This window comes from Rhinolophus hipposideros (genome assembly GCF_964194185.1).
Source record: "Rhinolophus hipposideros genome assembly, chromosome: 7".
NCBI classification, from domain to species: Eukaryota; Metazoa; Chordata; class Mammalia; order Chiroptera; family Rhinolophidae; genus Rhinolophus; species Rhinolophus hipposideros.
In genome coordinates, this window is record NC_138053.1 from 11,685,163 (window position 1) to 11,711,741 (window position 26,579).

At 35.8% G+C, this 26,579-nt stretch overlaps 1 protein-coding gene across 2 annotated transcripts in view; it reads right to left on the minus strand.

Annotated features, from left to right (window-relative positions):
• Window positions 1-8,699: 8,699 nt before the first annotated feature.
• Window positions 8,700-26,579, minus strand: part of SLC12A2 (solute carrier family 12 member 2) — an 86,062-nt gene continuing 68,182 nt past the window's right edge. Inside the window, exons 20-27 of one of the 2 annotated variants that reach the window (XM_081054519.1) lie at window positions 23,655-23,780; window positions 20,802-20,849; window positions 19,267-19,389; window positions 17,043-17,154; window positions 15,393-15,479; window positions 13,391-13,526; window positions 13,045-13,112; window positions 8,700-11,788 (exon numbers count right to left, since the gene is read on the minus strand). In XM_081054519.1, the coding sequence (XP_080910645.1) occupies window positions 11,653-11,788; window positions 13,045-13,112; window positions 13,391-13,526; window positions 15,393-15,479; window positions 17,043-17,154; window positions 19,267-19,389; window positions 20,802-20,849; window positions 23,655-23,780 (836 nt within the window). In that variant the 3' untranslated portion in view covers window positions 8,700-11,652. The remainder of the gene's footprint in view (window positions 11,789-13,044; window positions 13,113-13,390; window positions 13,527-15,392; window positions 15,480-17,042; window positions 17,155-19,266; window positions 19,390-20,801; window positions 20,850-23,654; window positions 23,781-26,579) is intronic. The other variant, XM_081054520.1, reaches the window with a different exon arrangement.

Genomic DNA, 26,579 nt, shown 5'->3' on the forward strand with positions numbered 1-26,579 from the left:
ATCAGGTGTACAGCATATGGTTAGACATTTATATAATTTAAGAAGTGATCCCCCTGATTAGTCTTTTACATGGTGCTATACATAGTTGTTACCATATCACTGACTGTATTCCCTCTGCTTTACTGTACATCCCCCTGACTATTTTGTAACTACCAGTTTGTATGTCTTTATCGCTTCACCTTTTTCACCCTGTCCTGTCCCCCTCCCATCTATCACCCCAACAAATCTAGTACCCAGCTGACTCCATACATAGTTATTACAATATTATTGACTATATTCCTTATGCTATACTCTTCATCCCCATGATTACTGTGTAACAACCAATTTGTGCTTCTTAATCCCTTTCCTTTTTTTCACCACACTCTCAACTGCCCTCCCATCTGGCAACCATCAAAATGTTCTCTGTATCTATGAGTTTGTTTCTGCTTTATTTGTTTATTTTGTTCCTTAGATTCCACATATAAGTGAAATCACATTGCATCTGTCTTTCTCTGTGTGACATACTCCACTCAGCACAATTCCCTCCAGGCCCATCCATGCCGCCACAGATGGGAAGGACCCATTCCCTTCCATAGCTGAGCAATATTCCATTGTATATAAGTACCACCTACTCTTTGTCTATTCTTCCATAGACAGACACCAAGGCTACCTCCACATCTTGGCCATTGTAAACAATCCTGCAATGAATGTTTGGATGCACAGGTTCCCTTGAATTAATGTTTGGGTTTTTTTTTTTTTTTGGATAAATAATCAGAAGTGTAATTACTTGGTCCTTCTTTGTCTCTTGTTATAGCCTTTGTTTTAAAGTCTATTTTGTCTGGTATAAACATTGCTACCCCAGCTTCCCCTCATCCCCCCACCCCCCCACCGTTTTCATGAAATGTCTTTTTCCATCCCTTTACTTTCTGTCTGCGTGTCTTTCAAACTGAAGTGACTCTCTTCTAGGCAGCATATATAAGGGTCTTGTTTTCTTATCCATTCAGCCCTCTTGGCTCACAGAGAAAATGCTTCCGGCATTGGGGGCATTGGGTGGGCGGGGTCCATTGAGTCAGCATGGCAGAGCCATAGAGCTGACCAGACCAATCAGATGCAGAGTCAGCAGGAGCTGCAGAACTCATCAGACCAATCAGATTCAGATTTAGCCATAGGCATAGGAGGCGGGTTCAACGCAGCAAAGATGGCGCCAGCCGACTGTCCTTCAGCCCTTTTCTTGAAGTCACACAACTCAGTCTGCTCTTCCCCCACCCCTGTATGTCTCTGATATCCCCTGAGTTACTGTTTCTCTCCTGAACCCCAAGGTGAGTGCCTGCGAGTGAGTGAGTCTGTGTGCAGGCCATTTAAGAGGACACCTGGGTTTCCCACCGTCTTCCATCCCACCTGAATGGTTGGAATTCCCAATGTTTTTCGCAGCCAGATGGTGTGAGGGCTCATCTTCCCAGCACCAGTACTCTGGGCTGGGGAGGCCAATGTGGGGCTGGGGTCTCTTGCTCTTCTGGCGGAAACTTCGTGACTGAGATATCCCTCTCAGTTCTCAACTGCCACACGGAGGTTTGGGCTTAGCCAGTTCTGTGTCTCTGCCCCTCCTACCAGTCTCGACGTGGTTTTTTCTTTGTACCCTTAATTATAAAACTTCTGTTCAGCCAGACTTCAGATGGTTCTCCAGATTGATTGTTCTATAATTTAGTTGTAATTTTAATTTGTTCACAGAAGGAAGCAGGCACAGTGTTTATCTACTCTGCCATCTTGGATCTCCCCGATGTTTTGAAATAGTTAAACCTGTTGTTGATACGAGCACAAATTTTCCTTTTTCTACAGACTACTATTTAAAAGATAGTGGTGTCTTTTGTAAATTGATGAATATATTTCCATCCATTGATATCTTAAAGTATATTTTTTTGGGAGTATGGGAAAAAGCATTCCATGTGATTTAGGTCACATCTCATGAGGGGGAGAATTAAAATATAAAGCACTGCTTCTCTGTATTTGATTCTTTAGCCATGACACCTGAGAAAATTAATGGAAGTGATAAATAAATCCAAAAATGTGTCTCATGTAGGGAACAGAAAGAAATCCAATCAAGAAATGAGGAAAAAAATGTAAAAAAGAAAAGAATATATTATGTATATAAAATTTGAAACTATGAAAGTATGCACTACCTAATTGCTAAAAAATTTCAATGCATACGGATTAACATGTAATGAAAGATTATTATAACTGACACAGCAAGAAACAGAAAGCTTAAGTAAACAGTAACCATGAACTGAACTGCACATAATTTAAGTACAGTCTCCAAAGAAGGCTCTAGTCCCTATGGTTTTATTGGTAAATTATTTCAGTGGTTCAATAACTAGTTGTCATGTTGGGTTCCAGAAACTGTATCTTTAACTCATATTCTAAACAGGTTCTTTTGTCCCCCTCCCACATGCACACCTTCCCTCAAATCTGCTCAACTTCCTGCCTCAGCAATTTCAGCATCTATGCCTGGCCCAAGCCAGAAACCTTGATGTCATCTTCATCTCTTCCCCCAGTCTCCTCCTATCCATACTACATCTTATTGTCTGTTTTTCTCCTGAGTTTATTGAGAAATAATTGACGTTTTTATATAAGTTTAAGGTGTATGGCATGATGGTTTGATTTACATATATTGTGAAATGATTACAATAGGTTCACTTAACATCCATCTTCTCATATATATACAATAAAAAGAAAAGAAAGAAGAAGAAAAAATTTCCTCCTTGTGATGAGAACTCTTGGGACTGACTTTCTTAACAACTTTCCTATATATCATACCTCAGTGTTAGCTACAATCATCATGTGTACATTACATTCCTAGTACTTACATCTTATAACTGGAAATTAGTACTTTTTGACCATCTCCCTCAAATCCCCTCCCCCCACCTCTAAACAGAAGTCTGATATCTTTTTCTGTGTTTTTTTTAATTCCACATATAGTGAGATCATACAGTATTGCGTTCTCTGACTTATTCACTTAGCATAACACCTTCAAGATCCATCCATGTTTTCACAAATGGTAGGATTTCCTTTTGATGGCGAAATAATATTCCATTGCATATATACAACACACTTTCTTTATCCAGTCCTCCATCATTTGGACACTTAGGTTGTTTTCATGTCTTGGCTATTGTAAATAATGCTGCTATGAACATGGGAATGCAGATACCTTTTCAAGTTAGTGTTTTAATTTCCTTTGGATATATTCCCATAAGTGGAATTGATTGATCACATGGTAGTTGTTATATTTTTAGTTTTTTGAAGAACCTATATTCTATTTTTCCATAGTAGCTGTACCAATTTATAATCCCTGCAACAGTACACGAGTTCACTATTTTTCACATCCAAGCCAGCCTTCATTACATTTTTTCTTCTTTTTTCAGTTTTTATTGGGGAATATTGGGGAACAATATGTTTTCCAGGACCCATCAGTCGTTGTCCCTCAATATAGTTGTGGAGGGCGCTCACTGGCCCATGTGGGAATCGAACTGGCAACCCTGTTGTTCAGAGCTCCCTCTCTAACCAACTGAGCCATCTGCCCACCCCCTTTATTACATCTTTTGATGATGGTCATTCTAAGAGGCATGAGGCGATAGCTCAACTGTGGTTTTAATTTGCATTTCCCTAATGACTAGTGATGTCAAGCATATTTTCATGTACCTGTTGGCCATTTGTATATGTTCTTTGGAGAAATGCCTATTCAGGTCCTTTGCCTTTTTTTCAGTTGGGTTATTTGTGTGTGTGTGTGTGTGTGTGTGTGTTTGCTATTGAGCTATAGGAGTTGTTTATATATTTTGGATATTAACCCCTTATCAGACATGGTATGCAGATATTTTTTCCGGTTCCGAAGGTTATCTTTTCACTTTGTTGATGATTTCTTTTGCTGTGTAGAAGATTTTTTGTTTTATGTAATCCCAGTTGTTTGTTTTTGCTTTTGTTGCTTGTGCTTCAGGTGTCATATCCAAAAAATCATTTCCAAGGCCAATGTCAAGGAGCTTTATTCCTGTTTTCATCTAGGAGTTTTATGGCTTCAGGTTTTATATTTAAGTCTTTAATCCATTTGAATTTAATTTTTGTGAGTAGTGTAAATTATTGCTTTTTAATTCTCTCAATGTTTTCTGCATCTAAACTTTCTGTTCTTTCTGCTCCTTACTTGGTTCAATCCCTCCCTCCCGTCATCTCACTTGAGCCCTCCTATCTGGTACCGATGCCAGATAGTATCGGTATCTGGTACCGATGCCACCAATGCCCACTGGCTCCCTCTCACTTTAGTCTGGGTGCTAATGTCTTCCCCCAAAGAAGCTGATCCTGCAGTATACTTCTTAAAGCTTTTGTTGGGTTACATTGCCTGGGCATGGTGTTCAAGGGTAATAAGGTGTGGTGCTGAGAATTTAATGCAACACAATAGGAAAAATTAACCAGATTATTTTCAATTGCTTTAGAAAAAGTGTACTTTGTCTCTTTTGGTTAGGGAGGACTGGTACTGCATTTCTAAGTGGTGACTGCATTTCTAGGTGCTGGAGGAATAACAGACACTTCTGTGATCTACAGCCTATTGGCTGAGTTTTTCTGCATTTTCCTGTGGGTCATGAAGGCCCATTGTCAAGGAAAGGGGAAGGAGAATAAAGGCTGGGTCTTGTTCCCGGGTTGGGAAGAGGCTGCCCCCTGGTGTGGGAGTCAGTTCCAGAGAGACAGTGTCCTAAGGAGAAAGGACAAGGGAAGAGCTGCAAATGGAGCTGCTGCAGACAAGGGGATCAGGAACGCTCTGCTAAACTGAACATAGGCTTTGAGTTGGGCATGACTGAGCAGCTATTGGGCTGGGGTGGACCATGGGGAGGGGAGTGGCTAGTAAGCATTGAGCTGCCGAGATTTGGGAACCTAGTAAAGAGGATGGTAGCCCAGGTTTGGCCTGCAGAACTGTTCCCCTTTGAATCAATTGCTGGAACCTGGGCAACCCAGCACCTGGAGCAGCAACTAGCATAGTGACCGAAGATCTGAGGCCCTTCCCTAATTTCCTGGGCTGCATAAACCCCAGACTGCAAGGACAACCCTAAAGGAGAGGATATGGCTCCTGACAAATGTTACTTTTGTTGCTAACGTACCTTTTTTTTTTTTTTTTTTTTTGTAACTACAGAGGTTGCTGAACTAGTAATACTGGGATAGAGCATGGTTTTTCCAGACGCCACTGAGCACAGTGCATGGAGACAGCTTACTTGAAGAATCGAGTCCAGCCCAGGGAGGGAAACCAGCGAGAAGGAAAGGTATGGACAGAGCCCTGATGACACAGTTCTGAGTCTCTGCCTACACTAACTTGAGTTCCAGAACCCAGTTGTCTTCCAGGACTTTCTTTTTCGGTTAAGTTGCTTAGGGTTCTACTCCTGCCACTGATCGAGATCTAAGTAATATAAATGGAAAACACTGATGAGTTTGGGAGGTCATTATTAGAATTTGCAGCTAGTGTGAGAGGAGCCTGTGGAAGAAACTTGATAGAAAAGGCATAGATGGTTAAAGACAAAGGCAAACATAGAGGGAGGGTTATACTGAGAAGTAGTGTGCATACGTATGTGAAGGGGAGCAATTGAACTCAGAACAGAGATTGTCTGGCAGGAATCAAGTATGTTTGCACCAACCCTCCAGGTGATTCCAATGCAAATGAAAACCACTGTTCTAGTTAGTGTTTCAATAAATAACACACCTGTGCTTCCTTTCCATCAATTTTTTTAAAAAAACCCCGTGTGTGAAGTTTATGTCAACAATGCTAAACTCACAGGTTCATAGGCAGTAAACAAAATATTAATGGAAAAGCTCAAGAAATAGATTGACTGAAAGCTGTAGGTTGTATCTCTGAGATCGGTACCACGTAACTAATAGAAGATGCCGATTATGATTAACAGATTTAAAAATTTAGAAAGAAAAATAACTGACTCCCATTCACAATTCAGTTTTTCGGGATGACAGCAAAACTTTTAGTGATAAAGAGGCAAATCTTTCACAGTCTATGAACCTCTTTTCTTAGAGCATAACTTTCCATCCTACCGCTGACACCCCCATCCCCAAATTGTCATCTTTTAAATTTCTTAACTAGTAACATGTGGGCTTGAAACCTGTGGCTTATTGGTCATTCAAGAGAACTTCTAAAGCTTGCTGCTTTTCAAATTGTGACTACTTCCTTTAAAAATGGTGTGGGCTTGAAACCTGTGGCTTATTGGTCATTCAAGTGAACTTCTAAAGCTTGCTGCTTTTCAAATTGTGACTACTTCCTTTAAAAATGGTGTGGGGACAAAACCCCAAAAAACAGTTTCCAGGCTCTCGGCCTCACATAGAAAGGTGCTGGCTCGGGTAGTAAATGGCCATCAACTGTGATCAGATGGCCATCAGCTGTGGCTAGTTGGCCGTCAGCTGTAACCCATAAGCCACTGGCCACTAATATAACGGCTGTGGCTACGCTAGCAGAAAGAATGGGGGCTAGCAAGAGCGGATTGCAGAGAGGTGGATGCCGCTGGTGAGAATATAGTGATATGATTCCCCTGCCTATGGCTCCGTGGGTGTTCCTTTTTGGCCTTACCATGTCCTGCGTTCTTGGGCGGGGAGTGGGAGCTGAGACCCTGCACGACAAATGGCGCAGCGAGCAGGGTCCCCTGCGTGACAAATGGCGTAATTGGGGCTTCATTTTATTTACAATGTCAAAGAGCAAGTATAATGGTATCTTACAGTTCTTATATGCCTTTATGAGTACCATATAAAAATCAAAACCAATGCCGTCTTAATTTTAAAACTTTTTCTTGGTATATCTGTTATTAGAAATATAAGAGTTGGATATAAAATTACCCTGCAAACTGTTTCCCTTCTTTAGACTGGATAACACTTCTAAGACAAAATCTCCCTAATTTCCCATCCCAAATGCTTCAGCAGTATGCTAATGAAATTCGGGCAAGTACCAAAGTCAGGGTCCTTTGCTTTTGCATATCCATGGATCACTGATCCTATTCTGTGGATCAAAAAAGTAAGTTTATTTCCATTTGTAGCTGTGGACAGAATTATGTTGGTAATTTGCATTCATATCCTAGGAAAGTGGAACTAGTTGACAAGACACCATCATTTTTGCGAATCGGTTCCTGATCTGTGAGGACAGCAGCCACAAGAGGGCTGCACAATAGATGACAAATTCAGAGGCCTTCATATTTCCCCTAAAAAATAGTTTCTAACTCTTACTTTGTCTAACAAAATTCAATGGTAGTTTCAAGGGGGGAAAATGGGCCGAAGTTCTGAATACTACCATTTAGCAGCCTATCTGAAACGAAATGCCTGTCACACATGTGAAACAGGTCTACAATCACTGCCTCCATATTCTGTGGAGCAATGAGACTTGGATCTTTAGGTATTTTCATAATCTACAAAAAACAGATTCAAATTTGTTAACCCACCAACACATTTTGTGTATCGATGATGCAAACTAGCTAAATTAAACAGTACTTTCTGATGAATATATCATAGGGCTTGTGACATATTTACTCCAACAGTTAAACATTAAACTACCAACAATTTGCTCTGACCCTACATGGGGCTCAAAGATGTATTATAATACATTCCTACTTGGAAAACTGTTGGATGCTCTAATATTACAAAATGCCAGAGTTGCCTTTGAATTCTCTTTTAACTCCCCAAAGCAGTGAGTGAACTGGCCTGAATAATAGCTTATTGGAGAATGAGCATGAAGCAAAGATCATACAATGGACACATATATTTTGTTTCAGATCTATTAAAGCAGCCTTTAATCTGTATTCTTCTAACTGTATAGAAAGTTTGGAAATGACCAATCTAGCCCATCCTCTAAGATATGGCCCATGCAGCAGCAAATGGGTAGTAGACATGCCTGAAGTTGAAAGACTTGGGCTCTAAGCCAACATCCTTCCTTGATTTACATGACCTTGGGGAACTCCCTACACTGCTCCATGCTACTTTCTTAAAAGTGGGATAAATACTGTTTCCCTGAAAATAAGACCTAGCCGGGCAATCAGCTCTAATGCGTCTTTTGGAGCAAAAATTAATACAAGACCTGGTCTTATATTATATTACATTATAAGACCCGGTCTTATATTTATAGTAAAATAAGACCGGGTCTTATATTAATTTTTGCTCCAAAAGACGCATTAGAGCTGATTGCCCGGCTAAGTCTTATTTTCGGGGAAACACGGTAGCTGTCTGCATATCTATAACACACTTACTATAATATTCAAATGAGAAAGTGAAAATTTCTCATTTGTAAAAAATTTCTCGCTTTGTAAAATTGTCAATCAGCTTAGTCAAAAATTTTAGGAAGAACAGAATAGATTGTATACAGGGACATTTAATCTTCTAGTTTCCTCATTCATAAATGCATGATTTGGCCCAAAGGTAGATAACGCAGAATTTAAAAAGCGAAATCATTAAGGTGAAAGCCATTAAAAAAACTCACACATCTGGAAGTGTAATGGCTCTGTGCGATGTCGGACGGATTGTGGATGGGGGTGGGGGGGTTCACACAGTGTGAGGAATATAAATGATAATCGTCTAAGTATTACTTTGTCTTGGGTACGTGAGACTAATAAAAAAATTTTAAAAAACCTCACACATTAATAATTATGTATATGAGGTTAAGTCACAAAGTTGACAGATTTATAAGAGATAAAATATGAGTAGACATTAAATAGTTTTAATGAATCCACTTCCTTTATTGCAGTAACCTCTGTACAAAGCAGCAACTGCAATACTCAATGTTAAAACATTAGAAAAGCATTTGTGGGACAGTTATAGTACAGTATTATCAAAATATTACATTTTCAAACTTAGTAAACAGCCACCAGAGCTCAAATCTTTAAATTATTTCCATAGTCTTTAAAAATATGTACTGTCAGAAAGCATATAAAAAGAATGTAAAAGAACCTAAAATACAAAAGAAAAAAATGTAACAAATAAATATTTGATTTAATCAACCATTTATAATCAGCTTAACACCACCATTTTCTCTAAACCCACTTAATTTTTACCTATATGAATAATGAACTGTCAAATGTCATTGCATAATTATTTGTTTCCAAGTTATCACCAATGATTTAGGGAAAAAATTGGCATTAAAATAATCAAATTCAGCATAAATAAAATAGAGAATAGCTTCAACACAAGCTAGCATCTCTAAGAATTATTTAAATTTATTAAAGCACTACAATAACCTTGAAAATTTTGAGCTGGTGTCTAGCGTTAAGTAAAAGTAATACGTTTTTTTAAAGTGAAAAGCTTCATACATTATTTCACAGACAATATTACCCTCCCCCCATTATGCATATTTAGATATATTTTATGTACTTTATACACATATGTATGATGCATGACATTTGGTTCCTGCAGTACAGATCACATTGTTTTCCTGAATGGGAAAAACTTAAAAAAAAGTAAGTGTACCTGTGCACATTTCAATATAGCAGCACTCAGTTCATGCCCTATTATTCATTTTAAAAGTTCAAACATGATATTGTTTCCTGAAAATGTGGCATTTCTACTGTCTTTACCCCAAAACACTACAAAACCTGCCATAAATGGAACAACGCTATGAATTATAATGTAGAAAAAAATAACAAAAAAATTGTTTTATTATTCTGAATTCAAAATTATTATCAGGTCTCCATATTTATATTTAGTTCATACTCCTGCAGCAAAAATACTGCACTATTGACAACAGTAGTAATTTTATAGCTTTCTATCATGATTCATGAAAACCTACAAAAATTCTTCACCACTGAAACATACCAAGGAACCCACTGAACAGCACTTTAGATAAAATGTTCCCCTTTTTCTAACTGGATAACTGCTTTATGTTACATGCTCTTCAAATGAACACCCTTGTTGTCCAGGAAACTTGTAGCTTTCCATCTAATTTTGAACTTACATTTTCTAAAACAAAAAAACTTTAATGAGTCTTCATCACTTACTGTGTTTCCCCGAAAATAAGACCTAGTTGGACAATCAGCTCTAATGCGTCTTTTGGAACAAAAATTAATATAAGACCCGGTCTTATTTCTAGGTCTTATTTTCGGGAAGACACGGAAAATGCAAAACCGGCAACATAAATGTCATTATATACCAGGGGTGCCAAAAAAATGTATAAACATGACTCATAGTCATCTTTTGTTATTGGTAAATATTGAGAATAATTTTAATAGTTTTTTCCTTTCTCAAAATGTGTATACATGTTTTTGGCACCCTCTGTATATATACACAAGCATCTGTGAATGTATACACATACACATATACATATACACACACAGATATGTAGATGTATATCCCTTGAAATGTTTTTAGGAAATCCTTCCTTGAATAAAAACTGAAAAACTTCACATTAATAACTATATAAAGCTTGTAGTAACAGTACATATGCACTGTCAAATTTGTACTAGTAGACGATGATGTCAAAACAGACATTTCAAAAGCATAAAGTGGCAGTTTTTCTTAACACAAAAGTCTTAAAGTATTAAGAATGGATTAAATTTAAATGTTCAGAATAATCTGTTCAAACCTGAGTATATTAATTAAGACTAAGTGTACTTGACAACTGAATGAATTAAGCCTAAAAACATTTCACTGAGAAACCAGTGGTCCATTTAACCATTTGATGAGACATTATTTTAATGATTTAAAAAGAATATAGTGAAATTCCATGTAGTGTTTATTGAAATATTCTATAAAATGGCATAGCTTTGTCTAATTTTCCTCCAAAATTTTTTTTAGCATTTCTTAAAAGTCCCTCAGATTTGAGGAAAACTTTTAACTTAGGACAGATCTCTCTTCTAATAAATATAAATGATCTTAATGATTTTTACCATTAAAGAATGGCAATACGGTTTTTCAGTATGGTATATAGAAGTATTGGATAAATCTTCAACATTCACTAAGGTTTCAAGAAATAATCAAATAAAGATAAAAAGAGCCACTGAGAAGTTTAACAACAACAACAAAAAGGTTTATTGGGCCTTTTTTCCCTAGAGCTACATTTATACATACTCATAAGAACCTAAACTTGGGGTCACTTTTTGGTTCCCATTTTTTTTTTTTTTTTGCATTTTTCATTAACTTGCCCTAATTCTTACCTTTAATATCTAACCTTTTCAAAAATGATAGGAAACATACAGTACTCAACACTAATTGGTGAATGGAAGAAAAGCAGTGTCCACTTTATTTTAAGGTGGAAGAGACTAGAAATAAAAATAGCTGAAGGCAAAGTCTGACATTCTATAAATTTATAAAAGAGTATATATGGATGAAATTTGGTTATTTTTCAGAAGGCACCTCAAGGCTAAAGGCTTTTTGTACTCCTTTCATCAATCAAAAAATAACACACTTTTATTGCTATTCAAGTAGCAAAGGAAAACCTGACGCTCATGAGCTTCAGTCCAACAAGGAATCATTAAGACTGAGATACATTATTGACTAAAACTGAAGTCTCCATGCACAGACCAATGGAGCAACTTCCGGTGTGCTTTCAAATTAACGAAATAGTGAGAGAAAAGTCACAGTTCGCCATCGTGATGTTAACGTGTTGCTGAAGATTTCAGTTACTTCACTAGGCACTGAAGTACCATCTGAAGAGCTGTCCACTGTGTAGCACATTTAAGAATAGAAGGTAAGGACGCTCTGATGATTCCCACGGACTAGGAGAATTGGTGGTAGGTCCTTAGAGAGCACTTCTAACCATGCCATATAGAGAGCGCTAGACACAGCACCTTTTCGTGCAACTGGGAGACTCCTGGTATCAAAAGGAGAAAGGAAAGGAAGCAATGCATTTAAGTTGAGAAGAACAAAATGTAATAAAAATTATAAATTAAATCAGAATAACAATAACTAAAAATTACAGTTGTAGAATATTCTTAAGTGTGGGGAAATTCTGCCTATACTATAGCAACTACTATTATACTGCCATAACACTAATTCTTTTTTTTTTAAGTTTGAACAAGATTTTAAAATATTTTTTCATAACAGCAAATAAATATTTCTATAAACCATAACATTTGGTATCTAACACTAAACCCTAGATTTCCCCTTCATCAATAAGTATGGAATTCTTTTAGGAGAAAATAAAGTTTCCATCTGAATTTAGAAAGTGAAAACTTGGATAAACTTAGAAAGTGGATATATGGATAAATGAAATTCAAACATAATTAACTCTACATATTAATTTTTATCTTCTCATCTCTGTCGGCTTTCATTTCTATTTGTAGGTACTGGTAGTAGGGACCAATTGCTCTATAGAGTATTTCTAAATTTCTGTTTTAGCATTTTCCATTACAGATACTTGATCATCAGCAAAACTTGAAATTTTCTGGTGTATTAAATGTTTATTGCTAATTAAAACAACAAGTCTTTGTGTTCATTTTGGCACGTTATTGAAGGCATGAGCTTTCCTTACCTACTTAGGAACGCAGGCTCCAGGACTGAGAAAATTTGGGTTCAAGTAACACCTAGCTAAGATGGTTCAGTAGAGGAAAAGCCCGAATGAGCTTCAGCATCTATATTCAATGCAGGGACGGTGTGTCTGTCTGGGAAGTTTGCGTGTGGGAACATGGGGTGGGCTTCAGCCAGGAGCCATTTTTTACATGTAATCCTCCAGGTAACTTTATGTGGTTATTTCTATGAGGAAGCTGCCTGGGGTCCATATTTTAACTTTGGACCCTTGTACCCCACACATACTTGATGGCTAGGCTACAGTGTTTCCAAAGCTAAAAATAATTTTAAAAGGTGGGGATAAGAATAAAGGAAAAATTTCAGAATAAACTGTTATGATAAAAAAGATTCATATAAGCTTAAGATTTTTGTTTTTCTTTCCCCCTACTTTCAATAATTCCTCCATATGCTTCAAGTATATTTTAAAGTTAGTTTTTTTCCTCCTTTCAACTACTAATTCATTATGGGTTTAAATAGATATGTACTTGGCATAGGAATCAATCCTAATTGCATTATTATAAAGTGAATACCTACGAAAATCTTAGTACAAGTATTACTTACATGACAATGATATTCGCTGTGCTTGAATGTTCCTTTAGTAATTCATTTAACCTGATCTGCCGGTGTGTCTGAAATGAAATGGACAAAGTCACTCCTAGACCATTTGAATATCTAGTGTGGTTCATAAAACTGTAAGTAGACAGAGAGAAACCAAAATAATTTTGATGTAATAAAAGTCTGTTCCCTAATTTTAAAAAATTAATTCTTTGCACTGTCCATGTATAAATCCAACTTAAAGTGGATTTAATTTACACAACTGGTTACCCCCATAACAAATTGCAGCTCTTGATACTTATATCTCAAGTATTTAAAAAAAAATCACATGGTAGGTTAATGAAAAGAATACCTTGGTCTTATAAAGTTCAAGCTCATTATCTGTTATTCGCCATGGTTCATCTTCTTTCATTTTATCTGCAATATCTTGCTCTTTATCATCTTCATGAAGTCTGTATGGCTCAATCATTTCATCAAAAGCTATAATACTTAAAAAAAACAGGAAGAATACAGACAATTATCTTTATTTTGAATTACTTAACAATAAGCTCTATAAATGCTAAATTATAACTTGAAAGGTTAGTATTTTCCATCTACCGTACTCCCCTCCATACTCTAAATACTCTGATCTCTCTGTATCTACCCCTGCTCCTATGCCCACCACCCTCAACTTAAGTAAATTTTCACCACAAAGCCAGAATGATTCCTGTGAGCAATAAGTGAAACTGTGTTAATCCTTTATCAAAGGATTTCCAGTTCTAGGACCACTAAATAAAAGCAGTATAAGAAAAGGTATTACAGCATCTTGAAGGGAGGAAAGGGCAAATACTAAACATTTAAGAAGATGCAGTATTAATCTCTAGATCCAGAGATACTTAATAGGACAAAAGATACTAAAGGAGCATGAATTAGAATGTTCTACTCTTCCATGAATGCGAAAAGCATTTTTCAGCACTGCAATACTGTGATTTATGACATTTGGTCTTCATACACAGTTCCTGGCTCACAGCTCCCAAAACCCTTGGAATCTCCTGTGTTGAGAGTGATAAAGGTGTTTTGTTACATTAATGAGGTCACTTTTGGATAACAAGGGTGGGAGCTGGTTGCCAGGAGAACTCACCTTGTGATTAGAGGTTTGGAACTTTCAGTTGCAGCCCCTGGGGAAGTGGCTGGGGATCGAATTCAATTGCCAATGGCCAATGACTTAGGCAATCATGACTATATAATGAAGCCTCCATAAAGACCCAGGAGGACAGCTCATGGGTTCCTTTCCCTCCTTTTTGGAGAGCTTCCATTTTGGGGAACCAGAATGCTTCCATGTACCACCTTGCCAGGCCCCAAACTCCACGAGGCCAGAAGTTCCTTGCTTTAGGACCTCGTCCTATATATCCCTTCATCTGGCTATTGATTTGTATCCTTTAATATCCATTGTAAGAAATTGGTAATCTAGTGACTGTTCCAGTAAATTAACTGAACACGAGAAGGGGGTTGTGAGAACCTCTGATTTATAGCCACTTGGTCAGAAGTACAGGTAACAACCTAGGCTTGTGACTGGCATCTAAAGTGGAGGGCAATTCTTGTGGGACTGAGCCCTTTAACCTGTGCAATCTGATTCTATCTCTGGGTAGACAATGTCCTAACTGAGTTGAATTCTCAGACACCTTGCTGGTGTTTGAGAATTGTTTGTTGGTGTGGAGAAGCCTCCATACATACATTAGAATGGGTCCTGTGACACCCATTTTTGAGTATGAAGTCTCATACAAATCTCTCCCTGATTACAACCTTACAAAGGTATTCCTTATTATTTTCTATTTAAAATGAATTATTTATACCAGCATCATCACTTATTCAACATTTATCTGAGAATAATTAAAATTCTGTCTGGTAATATACATATAATTGTAACAACCACTATATATTATTTTCAGATAGAATATTCCACAAGTCTACTTTTGACTTGAGAATTGTGAATGCAACTATTTTAAGGAAATTCTTAGATTCTCCTATTTTAGTAATAAAACAAAAGAGTGTAAAGTAATTCACATGTGGAGTAGGGATTGAGTGGTCATAAACAATGGAACTTTAAAGACCCACATGGAGTTTCTGTGGCATTATGATTTTCAGAAATTACTTATAAACAGTAATTGAATTCTCTGAAAATTGAAAGCTCTTCGGTATCTGCTATGGGCATGCAAACTATCTGTGCTAGATTTAAAAAACTGACTTCACATGTAATTAACAGCAGGCAAAACCTCCCGATAATTTAAGTTGAATGATCTGTTACTAAAGTGTCTGGGTAGGTTATCCATAAAAGGAGCAGAAATTTGTACAAAGTAACTTATTCAATAACTTACTTTTCTTTCTTTGGTTTAGTATTAATATCTCCCAGGACCATGATATCGGAGAAGTCTATCCGGAACTTGCTAAGCAAAGTAGCCATCCTAGAACAAAAATTAATAGCACTGAGATACGTGAAGGCTGTGTACAAGTATTTTAATTCTATTTAGGGCTGCATCTGTGTACCTGATTTATGTACCTGAAAAGCATGATTTATGAAGTCTATTAGGTGCTAATCAAAGTCCATCTGAATTAATTCACACAGTATATGCGCAAAATAGAGGTCTAAATTCCCTGAGTAGAGAATTCTGTTATATTCTGTTATTTTCTCTGAATCTCTCCTTAGTATCCAATAATGAATGGACAGAGAAAGACATTAATAATGAAAATTAAATGGCAACTAGTTTCTTTAAAGTTAATTTTAGTCAAATTATATTATTAAGTACATGGACTTCAAAAACTGAAGGCATATGGAGGCATAGCTGGCAACAAGGCCTTGGTGACAACAATAGGAAAGCTGAAACATACAAACAGGAAAAATAATTAACAACAAGATTTCATTTTTAATAAAATAAGTTTTCTAAATTAAGATATTGGAAAACAGATGAGCAACAGGTTTAACTTTTACATTATTTCTACTATTTCTTGCATAATTCACTATTTGAAATGAATAAACACCTAGTTGAATTCTGGTGTAAATCTACTATGTGCCTGCTATGTGTTATAGGGCCCACGAAACTCAAATTTAAGCCCCAGAATGTGGTGAGTGGTATCATAATTTAGGAAGAAAATGTAACAACTGGGGAGGACAAGGGGAAAAAAATTAGGGAAGGTGTTATGAAGAAGGTGACACCCATTCTGGTCTTTAAAAGAATGGAGTATTTTAACAGAAGGGAGGCAGTAAAGAGCTATTTATAGCAGAGAGAAGGGAGTAGACAAAGGAGTAAAAGTCTGAAATCACATGCAAGTTTAAGGCAGGTGGAGAAAATGTAAATTACGTATTTAAGGCATATTGGGGGGGCGGGGAACAGGAAATAAAAATAGAAAGGGAACACGAAGATATTATAAAGGGCCTTGTCACATTTTGGCATAGACTTTCTATGGTATATAACAGAGAAGAAGTTAAAGGTATTTTGGGCAGAGGAATCATGATCAAGCTATGCTTTCCAAACATGAAGTTGGGAGCAATGTGTACAGTATATATTGAAAAGTCAGACACAAGACACAGGGCACTTAGAGAAGCACTGAAACCAAACCTAGAATTGTGACAATACAGACAGATATAAGAGAATGAATGACAATGGCATCCTACATTTCTGTTGTCTAGAAGTCTACAAAATGTATCCCATATAGGAATATGGACTTTCTCCTGATTTAAAAGAAAAAAAACTGCTTAACACTTTAATACCGTATTTAATAAAAACTTTCAAAATGTCAATATATTACAAATTATTACATATCAGTAAAACTAAATGTTTACAACTTAAACATAAAGGCTAAATTCAAGAGAATAAGGTTTTATGTCTTTAAGTACAATTTTCAGCTTTAGTATAGAACAGAACACATGACTGACATTTTATGGATTGACTAATTTTTATCCTATCGAATCTATATTGTAATAGCAGAGTATTACTAGTTAAATGCCCTTCAATTTAAAGTAGACTTACGCTCTCCGGTCATGGTCTATTCTGTTTATTTTTCCACCAATGAATACTCTGATCTTACAATCTTTCCACTTTTTCTTGGTAGTCAGAAGATAAGGTATCAATAAGGTCAAACCTGAATCATGAAAATACAACAAATCATTTACTAAATGCTGATTTTTCAATTAAGAACTTTTAATTCAATTTAGTCTCTAAAAACATGCTTACTACAACTCAATATAAAACAACCTTTTTCTTTCTGTCCTTTTGGGATTCAGTCATAAAGCCATAGGCAGGACTGAACTAAGAGGGACGCCCAATGAGCCAGGGCCCATGTAATCAAGGCAGTGAAATGGGACAGTGACCTGGCAGAGTTGGGAAATTAGCCACATACAGGAAGGTTGAGAATATTCACTGAAGCTGATGGGAGTCAGGTTTCTCACTGAAATAAATTAGAAACATAAAAAGGGAGAAGCTGGATTGAATCCCTTAGTGTTAGACTGAAAGTGGTTTCCAAATTACATGTACACATACACACGTATATAGAGGGTGCCAAAAAAATGTATACACATTTTAAGAAAGGAAAAAACTATTAAAATTGTAATACTCGATATATGCCAATAACAAAACATGAAGAATACAAGTCATGTGTATACATTTTTTTGGCACCCCCGGTATACGTGTATTTTCCAGATCTGTCCACTGAGAGGGCCTGGGAGCAGGGACACCCCAGTAGCAACAAGCATGTCTAATGCCCTGTTTATTCATTCTCAATACCACTCTCTATTAAAAGAAATCAGGGCTCCTTCGATAAAGGGTGATTCAATGGCTGGTGTAAGGAAAGTACAAAACTGAGCCTGGAACATCTTATTATATCAGAAAATAAAGAATGATTGGGACATGACAAATGGATACAAAAGACTAAACAGGAAATTCAGGACAATTTGAATATCAAAACAAATAATGAGAATGACAAAGCATTTCCCAGTGAATACAATAGAAATCCAAGAGTCCGCACAGATAGAAATAAAGAGAAAGCTCTTCCTTGTAATAAAATGCCAACAAACAAGGAAGAAGTTATAGGATTGGAAAATCATCATTTGGCAACCACAAATCCACCATAACAACAATAATAAATTCAGGCAGAAACATCAATGGATGCTAAAGGTGGTGGTAAAAGTTATATTAACAATGGTATATTGACATAGTCTCAAAGTAACTCCCCACCGTCCAAATACCTGTAACTATAAAAGGGGAAACCAGTAACTCTCAGTGTATCAACCTGGGGAAAACCACCTTACTCAACAGTTCACCAGTGATGAGACAAATCACCATCATGTACCACCTGGTAAGATATGGACAGAAGAAGAGCACAGCATCGCTTCCGTGATATTTCTACCAAAAATACTTAACTTGAAAATAATTATGATGAAACATCAAATGGCACTCCAAATTTTAAGTGACAGTCTACAAAATGGTCTGTAATTTTAAAAAAAGTTAATATCGTGAAGCTCAAGGAAAGACCTAGCAAATCCCAAATTGGAAGACAATAAAGAGATGTGACCACTAAGCGCAATGCCTGATTCTGAAATTAATCATATTGCTTTTGGGAGCGTTGGCAAAACTAGAATGGGGTCTGTCTCTTGGTGAAGAGTATCTGCCAATTCTTAGTAGTATTTCCACAACTTGAGTACATTTAAAACTGTTAAAAAATATATTAACAGGGCTGGCCCGGTGGCTCAGGCAGTTAGAGCTCCGTGCTCCTAACTCTGAAGGCTGCCGGTTCGATTCCCACATGGGCCAGTGGGCTCTCAACCACAAGGTTGCCAGTTCAATTCCTTGAGACCCTCAAGGGATGGTGGGCTCCACCCCCTGCAACTAAGATTGAACACGGCACCTTGAGCTGAGCTGCCGCTGAGCTCCCAGATGGCTCAGTTGGTTGGAGCGCATCCTCTCAACCACAAGGTTGCCGGTTTGACTCCCGCAAGGGATGGTGGGCTGCGCCCCCTGCAACTAGTAATGGCAACTGGACCTGGAGCTGAGCTGCGCCCTCCACAACTAAGACTGGAAGGTCAACAACTTGAAGCTGAATGGCACCCTCCACAACTAGGATTGAAAGGACAACAACTTGACTTGGGGAAAGAAAAAAAAAAAAAAGTCCTGGAAGTACACACTGTTCCCTAATAAAGTCCTGTTCCTTCCCCAATAAAAAAAAGAAATCTTTAAAAAAATATATTAACAGCCTTACCTCCATCATCAAAAAGCCACCAGACGTCAATAGTCTTCTTTCCTTGTTTTTTCTGAAACTGTGTACTGGCCTCAAGAAGCTTTTGGTCAGCTACATTTAAAGGCACAGCAGGGCCTTTGGATTCTACAGGATTAAGGAGAAAAATATGATTTGAGAGAGCTAAATGTTAAAGTCCCTTTTGCTGAATTCCTAGTTTCCTAACTTTTATATATTCAATTGCTTATAATGCAGGTAGCTGCGTATGACATCCATCATAAACCTTCAGTTGTTTATGATTTAAAGATACTTTTAAAATGGTTACAGATAAACACATCTTTACAACAGCTAAACTCATCCAAATTATCTTGCCTAATTTCCAATATTTAAATATCCTGAAAGAGTCATAAATACCAATTGAGAATATTGTAATTGACTGCTGGCTCTTGATTTCTGAATGGCTATATTGGGCTAACTGGACAAATTAAGTTTATTCCATATATATTCCATATATTTATTACATAAATATATTTCTTTTGTAATCTGGTTTCTCAATAATTCAAAGCTCAAAAAAATGTTTTAAAATAAAATGTTATCTATAATATGAAAGACAGAAGGAAGTGGAAGACATACCAATACAATCATAAAATTATCACAACAAAACCTCTTAGTCTAAGAAAAAATTCCCTTATCTTGACCTAAATTTGTCCCCTCAATATGACACACCCAAATCTAAAGCCATATGACCACATCTTTCTTTGAACCACAGAAAGATGGTGGGAACTCCCTGGAAGGGCACCTGTATGATACAAGTCTTTGGACAATGTATCAAGAGAGTTCCCTTTTATATTCTCAGGAATGGGGGGAGGAGGGAAATCAGCACTGGCTCTGTGAGCAAGCAAATGACTATTATGAAATTCCTACACCAAATTTTGAAAAGCAGAAATCCACAGGAGGAAATCTGATCTCTTCTGCAGAATGTCTGTCATTCACTTTTCATGCTGCCATGACGTACGCAAACATGACAAATGATTTTGCATAATGAAATAATATGGCTACCAAACCACACTGCTCCATAACTCTCACCTCTATCTCCTTTTCATAAAATTCATGTACGTTGACATGACTGTATCTCCCAAACGCAGCAGGACTGTGAGAAATATTATAATTTTTGAAATGAAAAATATATTAGTATCAAAATTAAGGACTTGGCTGGGTACAACTGATGGTAAAGAATGCAAGTGACACTGTAAATAAACCTATTTCAGTGTCTCTACTTATCATCTAAACCATGCAGTTTAAGTTAAAAAATTAATATTGACTTTCAGGGTTTGAATATTTTAGAAATGCTAATATGATATAAAAGCATTTGTCTTTGATATATCACCTTTTCCTGGAATGATTTAACTAATGATAATTTTTCTAATCTGCATTTTATAAATAACTGTAACATCACCTCACCATGAAAATAAAAACTAATGTAAAAAAAAAAATCATAAGGTTGGAGTTAAGAGTTAACAGTATGAAAAAAGGGATTAAAAGAAATGAAAAATGCCTGCCTTTTTTCAACAGTGGTTGAGTTGGAGTCTTGCCATCCTCTTCCTCATCTAGATTATGTTTAAAAAACACAAAATATAAGTTAATTGCCTTTATATTAATAAAATAATTAAAATGTAAATAGAGCACATTTATAAATAAAACATAGTATGAAGAAACAGTCTGTGAAAAATAATCAAGACTGAAGATAGGTACTTTCTACACTGAGTGTTCAGGATTTTAAAAAGTAAACATATTTTAGACCCCTCCAAAGGGATTACTGATTAACACTCATCCCTAAATTTTATTCCAGTACAAACTGACCAAAACTTCAGTAGAATTTTTAAACTTTCCAACTTTCATACTTGAAATCAGTTGAAGATGTTGAACTATGGCTTACAGAATACAAATATGACATTAAAAAATTGATGTTGCAGATAATATATAAATTTTGATCATGCCACTGCATCACTGTGCAAATGACTGAAAAGTAAGTTTAGAAGTATTTAATGGGTATTTGGTAAAGTTAATCACTGCTTGAAATATTGAAGAATTTGATCAGTCTTTTGGTTTATATAAAATGCCAGGTTATACAAGAGTGATTTTTTTTTACACATACATCAATTTGTGTATATGTATATGCATGCATGTATGCATATATTGGTCCATTTACATTTAAATATCTATAAATTATTTTCCTGGGGTTAAGTTTTCCTAACCTCAGTGTTTTTTCTTAATATAAGCTTATATTATTTGTTTAAGGCATATAGAACTCCCAACTTGGACAGGAACGAGTACATGGCAGTGGGCTCTTCAGCCAGACTCTCAGCAATCCAATATTCCCACTAACCCCTTTTCTGACTGTGTGACTGAACTCCTCACTTTCCTCAGTTGTAAAAAGGATGAACAATACCTAACTCTTAAGGCTGTTATACTGCAAGCATTAATGCATTTAGCTCAGTGCTTACCACAAAGTAAGTTGCAAAGGGTGCTTGCTTTTTTTGTTCCTTTGTAGACTACATATATGCCCCAATAATCAAGACAGACATCTCAAATATCTATGGTTATAATTACTACACCAGAATATCTATAATTCTGAAGACTTTTAAAATTGTATAAACTTGTCTACAGTTTCTATGCTAATTTTGAAAATAACAGGCTAAATAGAAAATAAACACAAAATAAACTTAACGCTACTTTTGAATGCTAATTTCTTATGTCTGTTATGGAACAAAAACCATTTCAATTATTACATTTAATTTTTTAGTATTACATATTATTGTTCCTATAAATTAGGTCTTTGATGATAAAAAAAAGTTTATAAATATAGCTAGATATTTTGTCTTCAGTTCAAAGAGCTTAGATATGTCAAGGAAATATTGACACTTCAAAATGATTTAAATTTAAAGTAAGTTGAAAGTATTTACATTTTTACAATAAAAAGATAGAAATGTACTGATCCAGTTTCCTACTTTATAAAAATAATGACATCATAAGATTGGGACACACATTAATGAGCTAGATAATGAGCTATATTAGTATCAAATGAGCTATAGATAACATCTACTACAACGTGGGAGACACAAAGTAAATGCCTGGTAACTATTACTTCTCCTCCAACCCCATCATAGTTTTATCTATTCCTAAAAGATTCTGTAAAGAAAGGATTTGTTCTGGGCAAGTAAAAAAGATAAGAACAAAAGTAAGAGGAAATGAAAGAATGTATACTGTAAACTAAAAATAAATGCAGGAACATAAGAACAGTATTATCACAATCAGTTTAGAGTTTTGAGATGAAACAAAGAAATTACAATCAAGCCAAGAAAGAACTGAAAAGAAAAATGGGTCTCAACTAAGCTCTCCACTACCATTACCCTAGGCAAACAAGGTAAAGGAGGAGGAAAGAAATAAAAAAGCAACATTAACATTTCTAAATAATGGAGGAGAGATCACTTTTCTCAGAGACGGGATTTATCCCAAGTTATCAATTTCAGGAAAAGAATGGCAATTATTTTACAGGAATGAAAAGTATGATATGGTTTGATGATTTACAGTGCAGATTTCTCTTGTTGCATGTCAGCTGGGAATAGGACAGATGGAGATACTAGACTGAACAGAGGTAGGAGAGTGAGGGTGGGAGAGCAAGATTTGGAAGTCATCCCTCTTTTCTTCTCATAAACATGACATACAGATTTGTGGATGAAAGCATCTGAAAGTCTCATGAGATTTGGAAATCGTTTTGTGGCTTAAAGCACATGAGCCACCCAGGGTATAATGTCTGAAATTATGGCCTAATAACTCAGCAATCAAATACAAATAGTTTGTTTCTTCAGAGACTAAATTGAGAAATAAAATTGCACTTGATTTCTTATTACATTGTTTTACCTAAAGAACTTCATATACAGTAAATGTTAAAAAATCCTGAATATCTTAGCACATAAACAAAACCCCTGGTATTTAAATATCTTGACTTAAACCAAAAAATTACGTAAATTAATTATATAAACTTCATTCCTTTAAAAGTTATCATATCCTATATATACACTGCTCTAAAAGTATCATGTTTCTTTCCAAGTTTATATTTAACCTAAGGTTCAAATTAAAATGTTTGATTTAAAGCACGCATAAATAAAAACATACAAGAAAACATTAGTATATAATTAACTGGTGTGGTTCTATGATCTACTTTAATATCTTAAAAATAAGTAATCATTTTGTTGCCATTTTTGAAAGCCATAATTTTATCTGAGCAACTAGAAATGAAAAGTACAAGTTTGAGAATAGGTTAATTTATTAGCTACGTTACATAATAAAAACCATTTCTCCCCCAATTAAAATATTACCTCAATAAAATTTCTTGTTTGAATAAAAATTACCTTTATGTGTAACAGTTTTTTCACCAGATGGTTTGGAAGTATCTAAATCTGATTTCTTACTATACTCCATACTTAGTACCACATCCTTCACACCAGGAGATTTCTCTTGTGATGACAGTAATTCTTCTGTAGATATGAAAGCATTCAAAATATTACCTAAATCTTACTTTAACCATTAAAGAAAGCATCATGGCATAAATCAATTAAATGGCAATTCTAAGCAAAGTTTATTATGAAATAAGTTTATATTAAATGATTTCTTGTGCAAACAAATATGATAATCTGTTTTGAAATGACTGTTCACTTAAATATCTTGAGCCACAACTAAGTGTCAAGCATTTGAATTATGTGCTGGGGAATCGGTAATGAGTGAGATTCATGAAACAAAGAATCTGGTAGACAAGGGAATGATGTATGACATGTGAATCAACTCTACTCTCAAAGTCATTTACATATGTAAAAAATGTAAAATGTGACAAATGTTCATATACACGTAAGCTGACAGACAACACTGAAAAATTATATCTATGACTATAGAGCCAAAACTAGGTGACAGAGACCTTTTCTAAGCTCATGGTAAAAGTACCATTTCTTCTTCCATCTTTTGGGAAAGAATTAGTAAACATTTAACTTCCACCATAAAAACATTTATTATAAAGACAAACATAATAAGAAATTGATCATCTATTCTTAATCCTGATCACTAATTTGTGTTTTAAGAGAAATAACAATATATGTGATAGAACAATTAATCCTAAAATGTATATGGAACTATAGAAGACCCTTAATAGCCACAGTAATCTTGAGAAAGAAGAACAAAGCTGGATGTATCACACTACCTGGTATCAAACTACACTACAAGACTATAGTAATCAAAGCAGTGTGATACTGGCATAAAAACAGACACATAGATCAAAAGAACAGAGAGCCCAGAAATAAACCCATGCCTCCATGGTCAACTAATCTATGACAAAGGAGGCAAGACTTTATAGTGGGGTAAAGACAGTCTCTTCAAGAAATGGTGTTGTGAAAACTGGACAGATACATGCAAAAAAAATGAAATTAGACCACTTTCTTATACCATATACAAAAATAAACTCAAAATGGATTAAAGACTTAAATTTAAGACTTGAAACCATAAAACTCCTGGAAGAAAACAGGCAGTAAACTTCCAGACATTACCCTTAGTAATATTTTTACTGATATATCTCCTCAGGGAAGGGAAACAAAAGAAAAAATGAACAAATGGGACTACATCAAACTAAAGTTTTTCACAGCGAAGGAAACCATCAACAAAACAAAAAGACAGTCAACCGAATGGGAGAAGATATTTGCCAAAGATACATAAGGATACATAAGATAAGGGGTTAATATCCAAAATACATAAGGAACTCATATAACTTAACACCAAAAAGACAAACATTCCAATTAAAAGTGGCAGAGCACCTGAACAGACATTTCTCCAAAGAGGACATACAGATGGCCAATAGACACATGAAAAGATGTTCAACCTCACTAATCATCAGAGAAATGCAAATAAAAATCACGAGATACCACGTCACTCTTGTCATAATGACTATTATCAATAAATCCACAAACAAGTGCTGGTGCGGATGTGGAGAAAAGGGAACCCGTGTGCACTGTTGGTGGGACTGCAGATTGGTGCAGCCACAATGGAAAGCAGTGTGGAGGTTCCTCAAAAAATTAAAGTAGAACTACGTTATGACCCAGCAGTTCCACTCCTGGGTATTTATCCAAAATACTAAATTGAAAAAAATATATGTATCCCTATGTTTATTTCAGCGCTATTCACAATAGCTAAGATATGAAAACAACCAAAATGCCCATCAATAGATGATTGGATAAAGAAACTGTGGTACATTTATACAATGGAGTCTTACTCTGCCATAAAAAAGAATGAACTCTTACCATTTGCAATAATATGGATGTACCTAGAGAGTATTATGCTCAGTGAAATAAGTCAGACTGAGAAAGACAAATACCACATGATCTCACTTGTATGTGGAATCTAAAAAACAAAATACATGAACTAAAAAGAAACAGACTCATAGATACAGAGAAGAAACTGATGGTTTCCAGGTGGGAGGGGGGTCTGGGGGCTTGGGTGAAAAAGGTGAGGGGATTAAGAAGTACAAAGTGGCAGTTACAAAATAGTCGTGGGGATGTGAAGCACAGCACAGGGAACGTAGTCAGTGATATTGTGATGGCTGTATAGTGTCAGGGTGGTACTAGACTCTTCGGGGGATCACTGTACGCTATATAAATGTCTAACCACCATGCTGCACACCTGAAACTAATATAATATTAAATGTCAACTGTAACTGAAAAAACAATTCTTTCAAAAACAACCCTATGAAGTAATTATGTTTTAACAGATGATGAAACTGAGGGTTGGAAGTCAGCAAATTTCCCCAGGCTATAAAACTACTAAGAGAAAAAGCTGAGATTTTTAATGCAGATCTGACTCGAAAGCCTGTAGTCTTAATTCCTGTGCTAAACCAAATCCCTGTCTTCAAGCCTAATGATGAATAACAAGGATTTCAAAACAATTTTCATAATGATTATAAACACATGAAAGTATTTTCTTCAAATTCCAATCACATTCAAATCTCAGTAAATTACAGAACTATATAATTTATTAGCCAAACTGTGATATTTTTGAGTGAAAGAAAACACTACCAATAATTACACAGAATTAACAAGTACCCTAAACCTAAATCACTCTTAGAGCAAGAGAGAATAAAACAGGTATTTTGCAAGGCCTACTTCAGAGTAAGAAAATTCGTTTTCAGCAAGCCATACTTTTGTTACATGGGTAATAATATTCCTTTTAGAACTGCACAAAATGGTGAGGGGAGTGGGAGGATTAAAACAGTTTAAACATATAAACAGATGACAAAAGTT